The 19,410-nt window shown below is 37.3% G+C and overlaps 1 protein-coding gene across 1 annotated transcript; it reads left to right on the top strand.

The window, feature by feature from the left end:
• The first annotated feature begins 111 nt into the window (after positions 1-111).
• LOC139970255 (uncharacterized) lies at positions 112-13,802 on the top strand. The gene is made up of 6 exons (XM_071975925.1): positions 112-271; positions 7,371-7,646; positions 8,158-8,211; positions 9,320-9,424; positions 9,909-10,073; positions 10,950-13,802. Exons 2-6 carry the CDS (start codon positions 7,419-7,421, stop codon positions 11,118-11,120), a joined length of 723 nt encoding a protein of 240 aa, XP_071832026.1. The 5' UTR covers positions 112-271; positions 7,371-7,418; the 3' UTR covers positions 11,121-13,802.
• The last annotated feature ends 5,608 nt before the right edge of the window (positions 13,803-19,410 follow it).

Here is a 19,410-nt window from a genome sequence, read left to right as displayed (position 1 = left end):
GATATGTTGAGTAGTATCGTAATAAAACTGCATATGTAGCTTAAACTTTACGACCAAAATGTAAAGAAGCTAAAGGTCACATGATACAACCATACGCACGGGATTCATTGTGCTTTTGACGTCACGGTTAAGATAGCTTCGTTCATTGCGTTCGACGTTCAATGTTCTATAGTTATTATTTAGCAAATCAAGTACTACATAACGGTTTGTTCTCAGTGTAGTAGAAAGATATTTCTGTCAATCTCCAGGTTTATTTTTCCTGTCTTCATAGGTAAGTATCATGTCGCTTTCTACTTTCTACCTACGTTTAACTATGCTAGGATTTTAATAAGTTACGTTTGTTTTAAAGTATAATGGTAAGTGATTAATTCAGCTGCCATAACTGGTGAGCATACAGGTTTTCATCGGAGTTGCTCTGTGTGATTGTGTGTAGGCCTGCTTACGAGATCATTATTGGTAAGACTTGTATTTTGCACAAGAAAGCATATAAACTTGTTGTGAAGCTTCCAAAATATATGTCGTACACCGTTTGCCCAAAGCGATTGCATTCGCTTTGACCAATTAAGAGCGTTGTGAGTAGAAGGAGAACATGAAATTTCGTGGACTTTAAGTCATTCTCCATTGGCAAGTAACTTTAGCTTATTTTAATTCCTCCCTCCGGCAATTTAAGTTAATGTATATTGTGTTGTTGGATGGATCCTGTTTTGCGATAACAGAACTAGGCGCACATAGTAAAGTAAAGTCGCTGTAATTAGTGAGAGACTCTGAACGTGAAATAACCCAGTACGCATCACACTGGCGGTCCGCTGGCGTAAAAACGCTGGCGGTAAAACGCTGGAGGTCCGCCAACGGACCGATAGACATTGCTGCTTGGAAAAACCCAGCGTATTGCCGACAGCGGACCAACAGCGTATCGACGTCGTAAAAAAGCCGGCGGTTACACGCTGGAGGTCCGCCAACGGACCGATAGACATTGCTGCTTGGAAAAACCCAGCGTATTGCCGACAGCGGACCAACAGCGTATCGACGTCGTTAAAAAGCCGGCGGTTACACGCTGGAGGTCCGCCAACGGACCGATAGACATTGCTGCTTAGAAAAAACCCAGCGTATTGCCGACAGCGGACCAACAGCGTATCAACGTCGTAAACAAGCCGGTGGTTTCACGCTGGAGGTCCGCCAACGGACCGATAGACATTGTTGCTTGGAAAAACCTAGCAGAATTCCGACAGCAGACCGACAGCGTAACGCCGTAGAAAATTTCCCACAAATATTATGTTATGAAAGTCACTCAGCAATTTACACAAGTTCACATACACATTGACCATCGGGTCTGTCCAAAATTTTAAGTCTCTATGTGAAAGTTTAGTTAAAGATGAGTTTCTATTAAACTATTTTACCCGTGCTTTTTGTATATATTTGTTCCTGTGGAGAGAAAAATTAAGAATACTTGGATTTTGTGTAGTATTATAGGCCAGGTTTAGGTGCGGCTGCATGGGCTTATACGTTATTAGGCAACGGCTGGTGGTCCGCTAACGGACCGATAGATATTACAGCTGGCTTGTAAGTCCAGCGGAATGCCGACAGCAGTACCGCCGGAGGAAATATTGGATAGCTTTTGTGCAGAATTGGCGGGAAGTTACCTTACCAAACTGGCACAATTAACAGAATAATATTTTCCTAAAACCTATATTCGCCAATAACTATAAGGTAATTAAAGATTGAGCTAACTCAAAGTAGTTAAATGTTGCTTACCATCCAATGTTATATATATTATCATACACTACATAATATTTGAAGGGGAAAAAAATACTGATCGAACGAGTCTGACGGATACCACATGAAGAAATCTTGGCAAGCATTTGGGCAAAATGGGCGGGTAATACCCTTAACCACAGGAACACTTACAAAATAATATTTTCAACAAATTCAAATTCTGAAATAAATATTAGCAATAACGTTATAAGCGATATTCAAATACTTTAATTAATTTCAACTATCCCAAGAAGTATTTATTAATCAACAATTTAGCGTAGTTGAGAGAAAACAGTTCAGAAAACATTTTTCACTGATCGAACGAGCCTAGTATAACTGGCATCCAATCGCTAAACCGCAATGCTCAGTGTCCTCAGATATAGCAGCTAGTTTGAAAAGCGGTCGCTTTCGTAATCCGTTACAACTCTTTCGATGTTGGATATCCTGATCAATTGTTTTGAAAGTACTTGCAGTCTGCAGATACAAATTTGCTTAAGAGGTATGTACCTGTTTTTTCTTACTAAGGGTTGACAGTTGTACATTTGATTTCGCAAGTATTTGAAGTGACTATTTTTTAAATAAACTTAGACGTAATCTAGCGTTAGGCTAGAATGTATCGCTTAATGAGAAGCCTTTCGCGGTGTATGAATTACACCTAGCCTACATTTGTAGGTGTTAATTGTGTTAGGCTGAGCAATAACGATCACACATAAAGGTAAACTAATGACCGTTGTTTGTATAATAGCTAGGTTATGCAATGTTATGCCGAAACATTTGTTTGCTGACTGTATTAGAAGAAAACTGTTATCTGCAGAAGGTTAATACTGTTAATATTACTAGATGACTATGGAAGGCTTCCTCCTAATTTTAAATATCATATTCTGAAATATATATTACTTTACTAGTAGTACAGTACTACTACTAGTTACTACTAGTAGTGGTAGTACACTAGTACTAGGGGCCTAGGCCTAGTTTTAAATCATTTGGTATGTTACAGTATTGAAAAATCATGGTCATCCATAACTTTTAAGAAATAATGTGCTGTTTTATTTGTTTATAGCTAGGCCTAGGCCTAGGCTAGTTAAGAAGGTAAAGACTCAATGTTAAAACCTTATTAATAATAATATAAGTATGGTTGTTTTTAAATATCAGGAATGGGTTGGTGGTTAAATCTTTTTGGATTTCATGTTTAGTGCTTAGGCTTCAAAGTTTTTGTGACAAATTAAGCATTTTGGAGAACAATAGGTCATCGTCATCATAGTTTATGAGTACTCCTGTGGAGTATAGTGATACCCAGTAGCGTAGGAAGGTACTTTTGAGTGGGGGGCTGAAGACTGATGGCCGGCCTGGGGGGAGGGTGCAATATGGTACACTTCAACACCCACTCAATTTTGTAAACTTAATTTTGTATTGTCACCTGGCCTTAGATGCAATTTGGTGCTCCAAGTGAGATTTTTTTCTCATTTGGGAATGAAAAAGGGGTTTTCTGACTTGCGAAGCCAGGGGGGGGGGGAGGGCGTAATGATACTTCCGCCCCTCCACATTTTTCACTGGGGGGCTGGCGCCCCCATCCCCCCCGGTTCCTACGCTCTTGGTGATACCAACCAACACGATAATGAAAAATATTTCATATCTAGCCTCTAGGCTTCTAAAAAAATTGTGGCTGCCTTATCTCTTTTTGTTGCTTTTTGTCTTAGCTACTGTCAATTTGAAATATTTGCATTGGGTCTATTCCATGTGCTCAGTTTCTGGTGAATCATTCTGCACATGATTTCCAAGAAAATAACTGCCTACATTGAAGTGATCCTCAGTTAAAGTAAAGTATATTTGCCCAATAGCTGAACTGCCTCTGTGCTATGTCTGTACTGCGTGCCACTATTTAACTCTATGGAAAGTTACTTTAAAGGGTTCAAAGTTTAAAGTGCTGCGGGGGAGAACTGTTTAAATTCCTTGGCAATAAATCATTGAAAGCATAGTTAGTAGAGGTAGTTTAGGTTCAATTTGCCCCTCTATTGTATTCCCAGATGAATTAAATGGCAATGAAAGTAGATACAACTTTCGGCAAGCAGGAGGGTATGTTATTCTGTTTAAAAAGCTCTGCAGACAGGAGTAACGAATAACATGATTTGTCTGTATTTGATGATGTAAATTTGACCTTATATAATAGTTCTCCCCCCCCCCCCAAAAAAAAAAATTAATCCAAGGGTTAATGCCCATTGTTAGTAATGGATACAGAATGAAGAGCTCTAGATTATTGTTTTTGGTTCTTATTTTGCAGTAGATTAACGGAAAAAATGACTCATGTGAAATCCCTGGCGAACTAAACAAGGAAAATACAAAATGAGGTTGATGGGCATGTCAACACTGTTTTACAAGAAACATGCAATAATGATAACAACTTTGAGCTGCATGATGACACAGTTGAAGTTAAGAGTGAAAGGATTCTAAGTATATAAAGGAGTGACAGATAGCCATTCCTCTCCTGCACAATATGTTGTTGTGAACTTATTTACTGTTAACTTTAATTTGAAGTATGGAAACACCAAAGTATGCTGCTGTTGTTGTTTTTTGAGGAAGATGGAGTCAGCAGATTAAATCACAATTTATCAATTTTTCCAGATCAGGATTTCAGGAACTAAGTTAGAAGCCAGCGCTTTACTATTCCTGTGGGATCTTTGGAGGAATTTAATAACCTGGATGACTCTATTAAAACAAACAAGGCTTTGGAAAGATATTTGGTAAGTCAGTTTAAAAGTGTAAGGAAAGTAATCAGAAAACAGTTTTCCAGAGTGTAATGTTAGTTTATCATTATAAATTTGAAGCCAAGTCAGGTTTTATTGTGTCAGTGGTCTGTACAAAATAAAATATTTCCTGAGGGGCTAATTTCCTTTTCCTGGGAGAAAATTAAAACTCTAAGGTAGTAACAGACATGAAAGCATTTAGGTAACAAGAGTTTGGCCAGAAATGATTTTACATTGCGGTGCATTCTACAAAAGTGGGCTGTTAAATCAATCTTGTTTTTGACTGGACCCAGAAAGGAACATTGCAGCACTGCATTGCTAGTTCCTCTTAAAATATTGATAAGAAATTAGCAAAAGATGCCAAAGTTTGGATGAAATAGAATTACTTGAATATTTCTGTTTGTATAATAATTATTGAATGGTTTCTGATTAACTTTTCTTTCTTTTTGTTGTTTCAAGAAGAGAAGACTATCAATTCTTGGTGGCAACACGTTGAAGGAGTGCGTTAAAAGAATCATGGGTGATTTATTGGCAAATGCAGTTGCTACCACACTGAACTGGACATGTACCACTGGGAAAACAGCCTTTGCGAAGCTGCATGTATGAAAGTGAGTTTATATGTGTCATTTTTGTTTTCAGCAGCAGTGAAGAGAACCTTGAGTTGTGGGGAGGGGGTTGTGCATTTGACTCATGGATCGGCCAGCTTTTCAATGCAAAACCCCATCAACGAGAATTCTTGCTTTAATATACATTGAATTCTGGTCATTTAAATAAGTTACTACAAATATATTTTGATGTAAGATGTGTTGTTTCAGATGCAGTTGAAAAGCAGCATTCAGCATTGATTTTAAAGTTAATTCACCATATGATTTTATTGACCAGTCCATTGTCACTTTCTTTCCCAATTGATGGGACCTGGATTTGCAACAGTAATGCATGTGTTCAGTATAAAATGAAAGAAGGTGACTGTCAAATGCAAAGGAAATATTTCGTATATCACTGAAAAAATGGTAAATGTGTGAAAATGTGAATAATGTAGTTTAACCAATTGTGATCATAATGTGAGACCCCAGCCGATACTCATAGCTAGTGTTACAGTTGGCACAGTAATTATCAAAAAGATGTGACACGTTGAACTAAGAGTCAGATAGGTGAAAATTTGCAGTAATTTAAAAATAAAATTTTTAGTATATTAAATTTTATAATTATTTATTTATTTTTTTTAAATTTGCATTTACAAAAAACTTGCCACCTGTAACACATGTGTTACGAGCAGTTACAGTAGTAACTGATGCATGGTTGTGGAACATGAACAGTAGTAACTGTCCTAGCTATGAGTATCGGGTAACCCATTATTGGCTTCATTTTACTGCTTGTGTAGAATGCAATCTTTTATGTAATGTTTTGTGTAATGTGTTTTGTATTAACAGAAGCTGTACGGAGGAACTGCTCAATCGACTTCATCTGATATTCAGGCGGCGGTGGTTAGATTTCTGAAGGATGCATCTGATTGTGAGGGAGGGCGAAAATCTCGGACTTCACCACAAATAGTTGACGAGTGAATTTCTTTAGTGCTGTTGCAATATTTAACGCTGGAACTCATTTTCTCGCTTTGTAATTTATAGGCGTAATAAAATGATAGCAACTAATTTCACTGTGTTAGTCATTATTTCTTCATATGTAACCGCATGTGTAATTCAGTAAAATCTGCAGGTAGACCAATAGCTCTGTTCTAGTAGTACACCCCAAACAAGCTGGCACTCTTGCTAGCATTCCCTTGACAATGTGCTGGGACAAAACCCGATATTTGACGGACAGTTTTCTACCGGAACACAGATATTTGGTTAGCAATTCATGTGAATATCTCTGCCTAGCGGGTTGCTGGCGAAATACCAGATTTGGGCTAGCAGGTCGCCAGAACACTGGATATTAGCTAGTGGATAGCCAGTGGCTCTCTCTGACAGAAATTCAGCGGTACTCCGGTGGTAAGCTTGCGTTTCTCCGGCGGTCTGCTGGTAGTACACCGGCGGAAAACTGGCGTTTCTTCGGCGGTCTGCTGGTGGAACACTGACGGTACACCAGCGGTACGCTGGCGTTTCTTTGGCGGTCTACTGGTGGAACACCGGCGGTACGCTGGAGTTTCTTCGGCGGTCTGCCGGTGGAACACTGGCGGTACACCGGCGGAACGCTGGCGTTTCTTCGGCGGTACGCTGGCGTTTCTCTGGCGGTCTACTGGTGGATCACTGGCGGTACACCGGCGGTACGCCGGCGTTTCTTCGGCGGTCTGCTTGTGAAACACTGGCGGTACGCCGGCGGTACGCTGGCGTTTCTCCGGCGGTCTTCTGGCGTAGTCGCCGGCGGACCGCCGGATTAAAGCCGGCCAAATCTCTGGCGTTCCGCCGGCTTTCCCCGCCGGTGGACCGCCAGTGGTGCAGCTGGCGGGCCGCCGGTGGACCGCTAGCATGATGTTATCTGGGAAGACCATGACTATGTTAGGAGGGAGGAGCGTCTTTACTAATATAATTTATTTAATGCTAGTATATTCAATTTGTGTAGTATTTTGGGAGATGGCGTCACAACATACAATTCCATGTATAGATATTCGCATTAACACGTAATCTATCACTGGTAAAGCTCCCACTGTTAAAGTTATATGCAGACTCCAAGCTTCCTTGAATTTCATGTCTCACCAAGAATTACCGTGAATCGTCGATATAGAAGTTGATATGAACTATGAGTACTGGAGTTAAAGTAATTGTCATTGTAGCGAGTGCTTATGAATAGTTGAATAGTTCATAAAGAAATAAAGAAAGAGAACACGGCATAATATACGGTGATATACTGTTATATAACTGTTGCCACGATTACTTTTAACAGATAAACACATTACCAATAAATACGCCTAGCACAAACCTTTAACTCGAGATGGCTCAACCTCAACCACAATTTCAGCAAAATTCATCATCGGGCCAGAATCAACAGCAGTATAATTACTCATCACTGAAAGGATCGACAGGACGAGTCATTACCGGAGGTGTCATTATTGTGATGGGGGTTTTCGAAATACTCTTGGCCATTGTTCTCTTAGCGGTACCACAGGATTATTACTACTGTAGAGTCGAAAATATTGGTTGGGGGATCTGGGGTGGCGTGGTAAGTCTTGCTTGGAACTATGTCATGTTTTTCTAATTAATAAATGGTTCATCATCATTTTGGGGATTCACGACCTTCATTCATAGAAGAGCTAAGAAACGTTTGGTTAATCCTTAGTGCATCAGAGAGTGGAGGTGGGGGAGGGGGGGGTAGGGAGAAATCGTTTTACCTTCCAACAAAAGGGTCTAGTCTTAAATAAGTTAAAAAAAGGTTGCAAAAGATTCGTTACTGCATCAGCTAGTTGCGTTTGCACTGTAACGTCTCCTGCAATGGCTTTCTGATCATTTGTAGTCAAAACAGCACTAAATATATTAAAGCATTATTACAATGACATACCTCGATACATTTTGTACCAATAGCAGATAAAGTTTAAGCTGTAACCATGATACCGTTTGGTATGATCTCGTTTTAAGTTAAACGAACAACTACGATTATACTTGACTACAAATGATCCGAAAGCCATGACATTTAAAATCCATGTGGTATAAACCGCTGTTTTTTCTTTTCATAGTTTGCCATTGTCACAGGAAGTTTTGGAATAGCGAGCATGCGACACAAGTGCATGGTAAGCTCCCGTCTGGGATAAAATGATTATGATTATGATTATAAATATGATAAGACATGTCCTTACATTGTAATATATTTACAACGTCTCCTGTTTAAAGAATTATATTTGACGGGATAAACAAATCAACAAAAGTATATATAACACAATTCTGCACTTTTGTTCTTAAATGAAATCCTAAACGATCATATCAGAAATGATTAGTATCGTCTTATGACATAGAAAATATGATAAACGTTTATCCCATTTTGCTTCCTGCCGATACATTTCGGAGTGAGTTAATTGTGACAGATCAACAATACAACGCTGTTTATATGTGACTATATTACATGATGAGTTTTTAGTTTCAGGGAATCTGACCAAAAATGAAATATGGTTATCATAAGGAGGAATCTTCTTCCAACCTACAAATATATCCCGATATACAGTTCTACTTAAATATATGTTAGCCTCTGCTTGGTTCGTCTTGTAGATTATATTCGCTACTTGTTCTGAAGCAAGGGTGAGGGACATCGTTTTTGTTAAGTAAAAATATGTAACAAATTCATTAATGATACTATGACACATGAATAATATAAGCATTAAACAGTTTTACCACAATTTGAGTTGTGACCCTATACCAAGAATTCGCAAGGGAAAGGTCTAGTCCATATGGAAGCTGCGTATAATAAATCCGTAGATCGGAATTATTGTCTTCAGTCCTACCTTCTGTCGAGGTAGATAAAACTAGGTACCACAAGTTGCAATCTTGTAAAAGGTGGAAACTACGAAACTTGATATCTCATATTCGTTTATTTGAGATCGAGGAACATAACGGTTCAATGTTGTGTCGTGTTACATTAACTCTACTTTGTTGCCTACATTGTTGTTCTTACGATTCACATACGGATCACACCAAATTCCTAAATAAAAAACAGTTATTAGCACTACCTTCCCTGTAGACCTAATCACATACATATTCATACATGTGCATCAAAATGTACAAGTTTACGTCTAAAAAATCCAGTTTTGTTCTGCGTAAAAAAAGCTCTCTAAATGAGAATTGGCTTCACATGGTTACCCCGATTTTAAAGAAAATCCCTGTTGCGAATTGTTCTTATTATTGCAGGTCATTGTTTACATGATTTTGGCCATCATTGCGTCAGTCATTGGTGGTGGCGGCCTCATCAGTTCAGCAGTTGCGGCAAAGTGCGTAGGTTTAATGAAGAACGACGTAAGTATTACCAACGTTAAGATGTAGTGTGAACTAAATATATGAATCAAAATTCGTATCCCATAGCGTTGAGCAATAATTTGTTGCAACTGTTACTTGACCTGCAGTCATTAACAGCAAACCACATTTTCTCCACGTGACCTCATTTATTACTAACGGAATACTACGTCATCATTGTCATTCTTAACCGTTTCCAAAAAAGCCGATTTAGCTAAAGAACAGACGTTAAATCACCGCTTAATTAATTTTTCTAATTTACTATTGAAAGAAATCCACATGGTAATAAAAAACATTCTCTTCTTCTTTGTTGTTGCTTGTATACAAACCATTTAACCACAGAAGTACGTTGATAAAAAACAAACATCGGAGGCTAAGAAAAAAATCCAAACGTGCCATTATTCTGGGCAAATAAAGAACTTACAATGTAGTAAAAGAAATGTAAAGTTCATGTTCTATGATGTAATCATGACGTATTTGTTAACAGTTCTACCACTACGGTGATTGGAACGTGCACCAGGCGAACATTCATTTGGCGTTTTACATCTTATTGACTGTAACCTGTGCCTTCCAATCACTGGCTGCCATCATCGGAGCAAGCTTCACCTGTGTTGCAGTTTGTCCTGGAAGTAACAATCAGCCTCAGCAAATGGTAGGTGTGGTCATAGTTTCCTTAGATTTGTTGACAATGTTGTACAACAGTACATTGCTCAGAACGTTATGGTGATAATTTGACAAACCTTTATTTACCTGATATCTCAAGAAATAACAACATCTACTACCAAAGTACAATAACGTTGTGAAATGCAGACGTCTTAGTTAGACGTCTGCCAGGGACGTAGCCAGGGGAGCAGTGGGAGATATCGCCCCTCCCTTTCAGTACCATGAAAAAAAAATAACTAAAACAGGAAATATCATTAAGGCGCTCTTTTCAGGTTGAAGTAAGCTAAGCGACCCTTCTCAATCTTTCCTCTGAAATTTCGTGTGCTACGTTATTCAATGCTCTTACTGTATATTATTATTTATTTCCTGCAACGTGGGGGGGGGGGGGATTTTGAGCACAACTTTCTTTGTGAATGATGGCGCTACGTTTGGTGAAATAATGCTCCTTTTGTGAGAAGTGCTCGTTTTCAAATTCCGCTCCACCATTTCAATGAAATGGATACCCAGTACCGGTTTAAGTTTCAAACTGAACACCACATAGCTTGAATAGCAATTACTATCATGTTTTATGGTGCAGCTAATATGTCATTATTTAACAGAAAGGTCCAGTATTATATTCTATTTGCACTAAAACAACGAAATTCCAAATATGTTTATATAATGTAGTTATAAATATGCAACATGACATGATGTTAGAATTCCTACACAAGAACGCGAATCGTTTTTAGTACAGGATTTAATAATATAGTAATACAGTGATACAATATGATATGATATGATATGATATGATTAATGATATGATATGATGTTCATGTATAAGTTTACTCCGTCTGATATCTGGTACCCATCAAATTTTAATTTCTAGATTACACACCAACCCACCCAGGTACCATATCAGCCATTCAATTCCCAGACCCCGTACCCTGCAGTGATCACAACCAATGGTCAGGCAACACCATATACTTCAAACATCCAAGGTGTACCACCATCTTACAACTATGCAGCGAACAATCAACATGTCGTTAATGTGAATTAAGACAATATATTTTGGTATCCTTTTGCTTATACTCTGCGAAATTTCAGTTATAGAATTTAATCCATTTATTCTGTCTACCGTCTTGGTTACCGGTTGCTAACATTTGTATTTGTCATCGACGTTGCGCAACAAAGTTCCATGTCCTTCAACATCTGTTAATTTCGAACAATAGAAGTATATAGTTGTTATAATGTACTAACTTATAAATAATACAAATTCATAATTCTTATTGAACTGGTTTGATTCATTCTTTGCAATGATCGTTCATGATCATGGTAAAACAAAACATAATTAGTTGGACAGGAGGAACTTTGTTAGATCAACGTTTCATTCGCTGGTTCGTGGTATCAAATGTTATTTTTTTAAAGTCGTTTTTTTATATCACTTATACATTGCTTGCTTGGAAAATATCTTGTCTTTAAATGTTATTGGCTGTTTGGAGCGATTTGCTAATTAATAGTATTTGAAATGATGTGCTTTATTCAACGAACATGTTCATAACATCCCACTATATTATTCTCTGCTAAGTTCGGACGTTAGTTTGCTATGAGGTGTGACGCTTAAAGCGCTAGAACTGTCAGTTTGAGCAGAATTATCGTGTTTTATCATATGGAGGTTTGGAACTATTCATATTGCCGATACGAATTCCTTGAAGCATGATATGAGGTGACAATATGGAATAGTTTTCATTGGCAAACATTCTCAAATGGCAGATAATCAGCCTGAAGTTTTTACTCAAGTCTTGATCATCTTTCGGCTTGCCATAGGCAAAATGATTCGTGAGTCATCGTAATAACAATGCCATTGTTAACCTATATACTCTAGTAAAGTTATGCTCAAAAGATTCCAAGCTGCAATCATCTCAGCTGGATGTGTTTATTGAGTCTCATATCGTGTATCTGTATATAACTTACATATACTAACTGACTTGAAATTATCTTAAGCAATACACGTACGATGTTTATTTATATTTTGAACACGCTATATCTTGACTGCAAGAGATTGCTTATACAATATTCACGCGTCATTGATGGATAAATGAAAAAGTCATTTAAGTTCGAATGAAGTGATTAGATCATCTCCTCAATTGAGACAAAACTATTATTGTTAATCCATTGGTCTGTAAAGAAAGATCTAGTCATTCCTTAAAGGGATCCTCTGGGGTGACATGTACATTACATTAACAAAGTTAAAATCATATAAAAACACCTATTTACGTAAGTTGTATGTAGAAAATTCAAAGATATGCCCGGTTGCAAGATAGAACATTATAGTAACTGCTGCCAATACAGCACTGTCTTGGTATGCGATATAGCCTAACCAAATAGCCTAACCAAATACTGTTCATTGAATATCGTGATGATTGATTACAAGTCATTTTACTCAATTCACGGCTACATATAACTGATGTGTATTTGTAAATATTTAATCTTCCTCTTAACCCATACAGTACATTTACTATGTTTCGTTTGGGAGAAGTTTAAGTTTTTTAGTGGTGGATGTTTTGTTATAATCATATAATTACACTTTAACCAAGATTTACTAGTTTAGTATGGCAGTTATATCTCTTTTCAATCGTATGATATTGTGTTGGCCTATTAATGGTTGTACTTTACTTGTCACGACATAATAATATATCCCAGGTGGAGAGAAAATGGTGTCTAGAATATTTATTTACAATCTGCCCGAATTAGCCCGAAATCGTTGACCTTGTAGTCATACATGTGTTTATGTAATTTAATATTAAAGTAAGTTGTGTAAAAATTACTTTTATAATTAAGTAAATAAATGACGTTGAATATATGACTTAAATGTTTATAAAAATGCAATGCTAGGGGTAGTCACGGTAGTCGGTCAAGAAAACTCGTCGGTCGAAATCGATTTACCCCATGAAAAATGTTGTTTGTACACCTTTAAAGGAAAGTTTGTGTTGTTGATTAGAGCGGTAATATACATTACACTATATATGAGATCACTTCAACATTGCATCGGTGAACTCGGAATCCAGAAACGACTGCAAAATATAACACTTTTGGCATGATAGTATATGTATTTTTGCATCTTGTATCATTCGCATCTCTCTGCAGTAACAATTAATAATCGATCCGAGGCCTTAAATCACTTACCTAACCAACAATGGAATGGAGCCATCCATTTCTATCGATATTCGGAAAATGTTCATCCCGAAATGTCCAATTGACACTATAATTGATAAATTGCCCTGGTAAGAGTTGCTTAAATCTGGCATGAGATGACTTCGTGGAATCCGACGAAGTTCTATTCAACTTGAGCATTCACTAATATCAGACGTTATTGTAACAATTTGAAACGTAGACGTCTTCTTATTGGGGACATATTTAGTGACAGACGATTTGTATTTCTTCCTAACCAGCATTTGTATTCATGTGTGGAAGGGCATTCAAGTGTCGCCGCATCGGTAACCTTGGCCAGCTGAAAAACGATCGACTGTGATTCTAACCTGACAGGATTACAAAATTGTTGTCATCATATCAACGTATCATAACGCTCTCATTCGTTTATCTTCAGTAATAGTTTATAGAACTGCTTACTTTTGAAAAAGACTCACTACGTAAAGTTTATTTCGTATTTTGTAGACGATTGTAATGAAAAGAAATAGTTCAATCAATAAGACCTCATGTAGACTGTTCCCTCTTAACACAATTCAGTATGTTTTGTTATGTTTGATGTTGGTTTCTTGCTTGACTACGGACGTTTGCATAACTTTGTGAATGATGCAATATACGCCCTACACGTGTCTCCACCAGGTGGAGGACTTTATATCAGAATTATCGTGGTGCGATTTCGAAAGCTAACCTTTTGGAGTTTTTTATTATTTTGAAAGCACAATCGAACTTTGAATCCTGAATGGATAAGTGGCTTCTTTGAGTTGTGAATGAATACAACGATGTCATCACAAACGCGGCTGTTGTCACTAGATTGCATGATCAATACTACTATGCAGAAACTTCCAAACAACTTCATTACAAATTGAAACTTAAATAAGTCATATAAATAATCCTTTCAAACTTTGACGCCAACTTAAAAGAAAAGAGAATGAGTAATGCAAAGAACATTGCAATATATCGTTCAGGGAATTTGCTGAAATGGGGGTCCTGTGATTAGACTAACGTGATTGTAAAGAGGTATAAGTGCCATAATAAACGAGTAAACCTTAATCAAAGTGTAATCATACATAATTAATACAAAAAAAGCTATACGCGAAATTTAAATTATACCATAACCATACTGCAGCAGTACGGTACTTCCCAATATCGCGAGATGCCTACACTGTGCATGAAATTATCCAAACACAGACATGTTTATAGGCATTTCCGTTATAAAACTTGTCCCACGAAGAGTTCTCTTAATAATGACACACTGTCCATGTACCTTCTGCACCAGAATATATGAAGACGGAACCGTCATTTCTGTAAAACGGACTTAGCCCCAAGATAGGTTTCTGACTCATGTTGAAAATGATTGTTTATCGAGTCATATTACAATCCTGGATGGAACACCACAACTTCCCATGTTCTAATTTGCCTTTTACCTTCAGTCCACAGTAGTTCGATTAGCTCGGGAAAAATGTCTCGGACAAACCTTGAGCTTCCCCGAAACATAACACATATACTGTACAGCTCTTTAAGTATACAAAATACACACGAAGAAAGAGCATGGAAAAGACACACTAATAAAGACAGGTAAAATGGGAGTTTAAAAACATCAGGATTTGGCTTCCATGGCTAGTGAGCCAGGTGTAAAAATATAATAATAATAAAAACAATCATAATAATAATTACCAGAAGGCCTCTGGGCGCTTTACAAAACCTAAAACAAATAGAAACAAAAAGACAGCGAAATCAAAGGGATAAAAAGTCGAGTAAAAACATATACGAAAATTTAACAGTATGCAAAATAGGAACACAAAATCTTAAAACACGAGAAGACTATAAAACAGACCAAAACCTATAAAAAAACAAAGGATAAGCACATAAAATAGAGTTATACAAAAGTAACAGTCTAGAAAAAAACCACGAGTATATAAAAGTGACAAAAATCACATAGAAAAACTATAAAAAAATGTGTTTTTAAAATTTTCTTAAATATAGCGAGAGATTTGGCAGTCTTTATGTCATGTGGTAGTCGTTCCAAAGCATCGGTAAAGCGACCGAGAAAGCGCGATCTCCATAGTTCTTGGTTGAGACGGTTTTCGGGACCACGAGGAGTGCCTGCGATGTTTAACGGAGCGAGCGTCCCGGGGTGTAAGCAGCGGGAAGATCTCTGATGTAAGCAGGAGAAAGACCGTTGAGTGACTTGTAAGTAAGCAATAGAAGTTTATACACAATGCGGTCCTTCACTTTAATCCAATGAAGCTCGTTCTTCCGCAAGCCATTTATGTTAACATCCCTACCACTTACACCCAGGACAACTCAAGCGGCACTATTCTGCACGCGTTGTAGCTTGGCAATGGCAGAAAGTGAGTAAACAAGTCGAGTGAGCACATTATACTACCTTTTGAATTTCTTTGACTTCTTCACTTCTTTGCAAACAGTGAACAACGAACAAAGTCCAGTACATCATAAAACGGTTAATGTACAACAGGCTTAACAAGCACATAATTTTCAAAAGACATTTCGTAATAAAACGTTGGAGTACTATCAAAATAAGCCATGGAAACTGAGGTCAAAAGTCACGTGGTTAAAGGTCAAATGAATTTTTTAGTCCAATTGGTGTCACAAAAATCGTAATAAACGATTCTCTTCAAACTTGGTGGGAAGGAACCCCAGGGTAAATCTTTTTGTCCCGAAGACCCTCCTAACCAAATGACAAAGGTCAATGGTCAAGTATAATAGGAATGTCAAGCATTTTCAAAATATGTTCTTGCCATGGGAATCAAACTTGAAGGTCACAGGTCACGTGGTTAAAGGTCAAATGATATATTTTCAGTACAATTTGTGTCAAAAGCTCCCCCAGAACGGCTGGACCGATTTCTGCAAACTTGGTGGGAAGGTCCCCGGGATGAACCCTTGTGTCTCGCAGGCACATCGAACCAAATGACAGAGATCGAAGGTGAAATTTAATGCAGATCGAGTGTTGCTTCAACTCCAAGGGGAAACATTTAAGTAACATGGAACCTTCACAGGTATCATGGCAATGTCAAATACTATCACAATATGTGCTTGCCATATGTACCGATGTCAACGGTCTCGTTGTTAAATGTCTAATGTTAATTCTTACCTGTACCCAGTCCTCAGTTACAAGATGAGGACAATTTCACAATAATGTTATCACTGTTAAAGTATGATTATATTTGATCGAAACATAGAAACGACGATTTCTTTTCTTCTTATATATAACTTGACAGTTGACAGTTGAGACTGCAAGACGTGTCTCATCTTTTCAACATTTTTTTCAACGTTACTTAACCGTTACGAAATTTTGATACTGGGTAAATTAACGTGGCCTTATATGACGGCTTTGAATTTCCTATTTTTGTGGACAAACGCTTCGCCTTCTTATTTTTTACCCTAAACAAATTTGTGTGAGTAGTCGCTACTGCGACTAACGCCGCTGAGGTATGCGATAGTGCTAGAATGGATTCCGCGAAATCGGCTCCAGTCAATCTGAAGGAGAACAGTGTTAGAGTGTTTGATAAAGACTATAGCTACACGGACTTAGTAAAATCGATTCATGCTGATGTCGGGAACCAAAGAATAATAGGTTGCGTCAAAACGTCTGGACAATGGATTGTTACATTGAAGAATGGAGCCGATGCTGAACTGATCCAAGAAACCGGATTAGAAATTAAAGGAGAATACAGTAATGTTGTCGGTGTATAGAAAACGATATTAACCCGAAAGTGAAGTGCTTTCGATGTCAACAGTTCGGACACAAAAGTTTTGATTGTACGGAAGAAGTTGACCCAAATGAAAATGATCTGGATGCACAAGATACAATGGAAACTAACAGTGAAACACCAGACAATGCTGAGAAACCAATAGAGGACAACGTTGCAGAAGGCCCTTCACCTCTGCCTACCACCACCCAGCCACAGCAAAATCCACCGAAATCTCCAAAGAAAGCGAAGGCTACGACCACAGCGACCAAGAAAAATCCCACTGACGAAGCACAGAAATCCCGACTACAAAGACCAACAGAACGTAAAATCCAACCAGGAAGTATTGGAGACACCACTGAAACTGTAAATGACTCTATGGCACACCTTAAAAGGCACATGTCTTTGGATGAAGACAACTTCATTTTTGTAAGACACAAGAAGAAAACACCAACACCAAACCTTAGCAAGGCAAGAACCGTAAGAAGCAAAAACAATCAAACCTGACTTCTATATCGTCATCGTCATCATACTCTTTCTTGTATTAATGGATTCAACAAAAAACAAAATAGAAACAAGGGATAATATTTCTTGTGAGTATTATAACATCGATAAGTATAATAATTTACCCCCTAGTAATGGTCTTACCATTTCCATATGAACAGTCGGAGTCTTAACAAAAATTTTGATAATATTACCACTTTCATCTCATTACTTAATAACGAATTCTCGATCTTGGGCTTTACGGAAACTTGGTTGAATGACAATAATAATACATCCATCATCAATATTAATAATTATCGACTTGTAGAAAACCACCGCCATAAAAGAAGGGGAGGTGGGGTTTGTTTATTCATTAAAAAGAGCTATAATTACAAATGCAGAGACTATCTCCCTGTATTAAATGACTCAATTGAGTCTCTTTTCATAGAGATCCCCCCCCCCCCCCAAATGGCAGAAAGCATTACGTTTTTGGCATTATTTATAGACCACCGACGGGTTCTTATGACGAATTTTATTTTCATGTGCAAAACATTTATGGCAAATTAACAGAATCACGTAGTAATTCTTATATCATGGGTGATTTCAACAATCACTTACTTGACGACCACTTATCTACAGATTTTCTCAACTTAGCTTTTTCGAATAATTTGTATCCAGCAATTACAAATCCTACCCGTGTTGCAAGTACATCGTCAACTTTAATTGATAACATATTTGCTAATGATGATTCTGCAATTAACTCAAGCATATTTGTAACCGACATTACCGGCCACTTTCCCATCTTCCTTGACAATAATTCAAGACTTAGAAACTATAATAGAGATAGTAAACGTATTCGTAATTACAATATAAATAATATCAGTAATTTGATTCCCCAATTAGAATATAAGCATTGGGATGATGTTATTAATGAAAAGGATGCTAATGTATCTTATAATGTATTATTTAATCATTTTAGTTATATGTACAATGACTGTTTTCCAGTGCATGTTATTAATGTAAGAAAAAAACGTAAAAAGAGACACCCTTGGATTACTAGTGGTATATTAAAATCAATAAAAAAGAAAAATCAATTGTATAGACGCCAATTAAAGAATCCAACATCGAATAACAAGAGGGTATACATTATTTATCGAAATAAATTAACACATATTATCAGAACATCAAAGAAACTATACTTTCACAATAAATTTATCGAGAGCAATAATAACATTAATGGTTCCTGGAAAACAGTCAATGAACTCTTACAAAAAAATGTCAGTCAATCGTCACATTCTACGGCCTTTCACCATAACCAAAACGTTGTCACGGACAACCAGGAAATTGCTAATAGTTTTAACAATTACTTTGTAAATGTAGGCCCTTCACTGGCCAGCAAGATTAAACCCCTTGAAAAAGCAGAAATCCCAACCCAAACTCTGTGTTCATCTTCCTCGTAACGGAAGAAGAATTACTGAAAACTATCGACACTGCAATTAAACCAAAAAAAGGCTGCAGGATATGACGATTTCAGTCCTGATATTATCAAACAGGCCGCTAAGTATATTGTCACACCACTAGCCCATATTTGTAACCTATCATTTAATACAGGTGTCTTTCCAGACAAGTTGAAAATTGCTAAAGATTTACCAATTTACAAAAATGGCCAGAACAATGTATATGAAAATTACCGGCCAATATCGTTACTCTCTTGTTTTGCGAAACTTACAGGAGGACTATTGTTTAATCGTATTTGTAGATTCTTGGATAAACTCAACATTTTTAATAAACAACAGTACGGATTTCGATACAATCACTCCACTGAGCTCGCTCTGGTAGATGCAATTGATAATCTCAACAGTAAACTTGATCAACATAAGACTTGCATTGGTGTATTTCTAGACTTACGAAAAGCGTTTGATACCATTAATCATTCTATTTAACTGAATA

Source organism: Apostichopus japonicus, chromosome 7 (genome assembly GCF_037975245.1).
Source record: "Apostichopus japonicus isolate 1M-3 chromosome 7, ASM3797524v1, whole genome shotgun sequence".
NCBI lineage: Eukaryota > Metazoa > Echinodermata > Holothuroidea > Aspidochirotida > Stichopodidae > Apostichopus > Apostichopus japonicus.
This window is presented reverse-complemented; position numbering and strand designations above follow the sequence as displayed.

What these genes read in the sequence shown, in the direction of transcription:
- LOC139970255 (XM_071975925.1), top strand. Translation starts at nt 7,419, where the DNA reads ATGGCTCAACCTCAACCACAATTTCAGCAAAATTCATCATCGGGCCAG. An exon ending in GGGGGATCTGGGGTGGCGTG is followed by an intron (nt 7,647 to 8,157) that starts GTAAGTCTTGCT and finishes TTCTTTTCATAG; the next exon opens with TTTGCCATTGTCACAGGAAG. An exon ending in ACAATCAGCCTCAGCAAATG is followed by an intron (nt 10,074 to 10,949) that starts GTAGGTGTGGTC and finishes TTTAATTTCTAG; the next exon opens with ATTACACACCAACCCACCCA.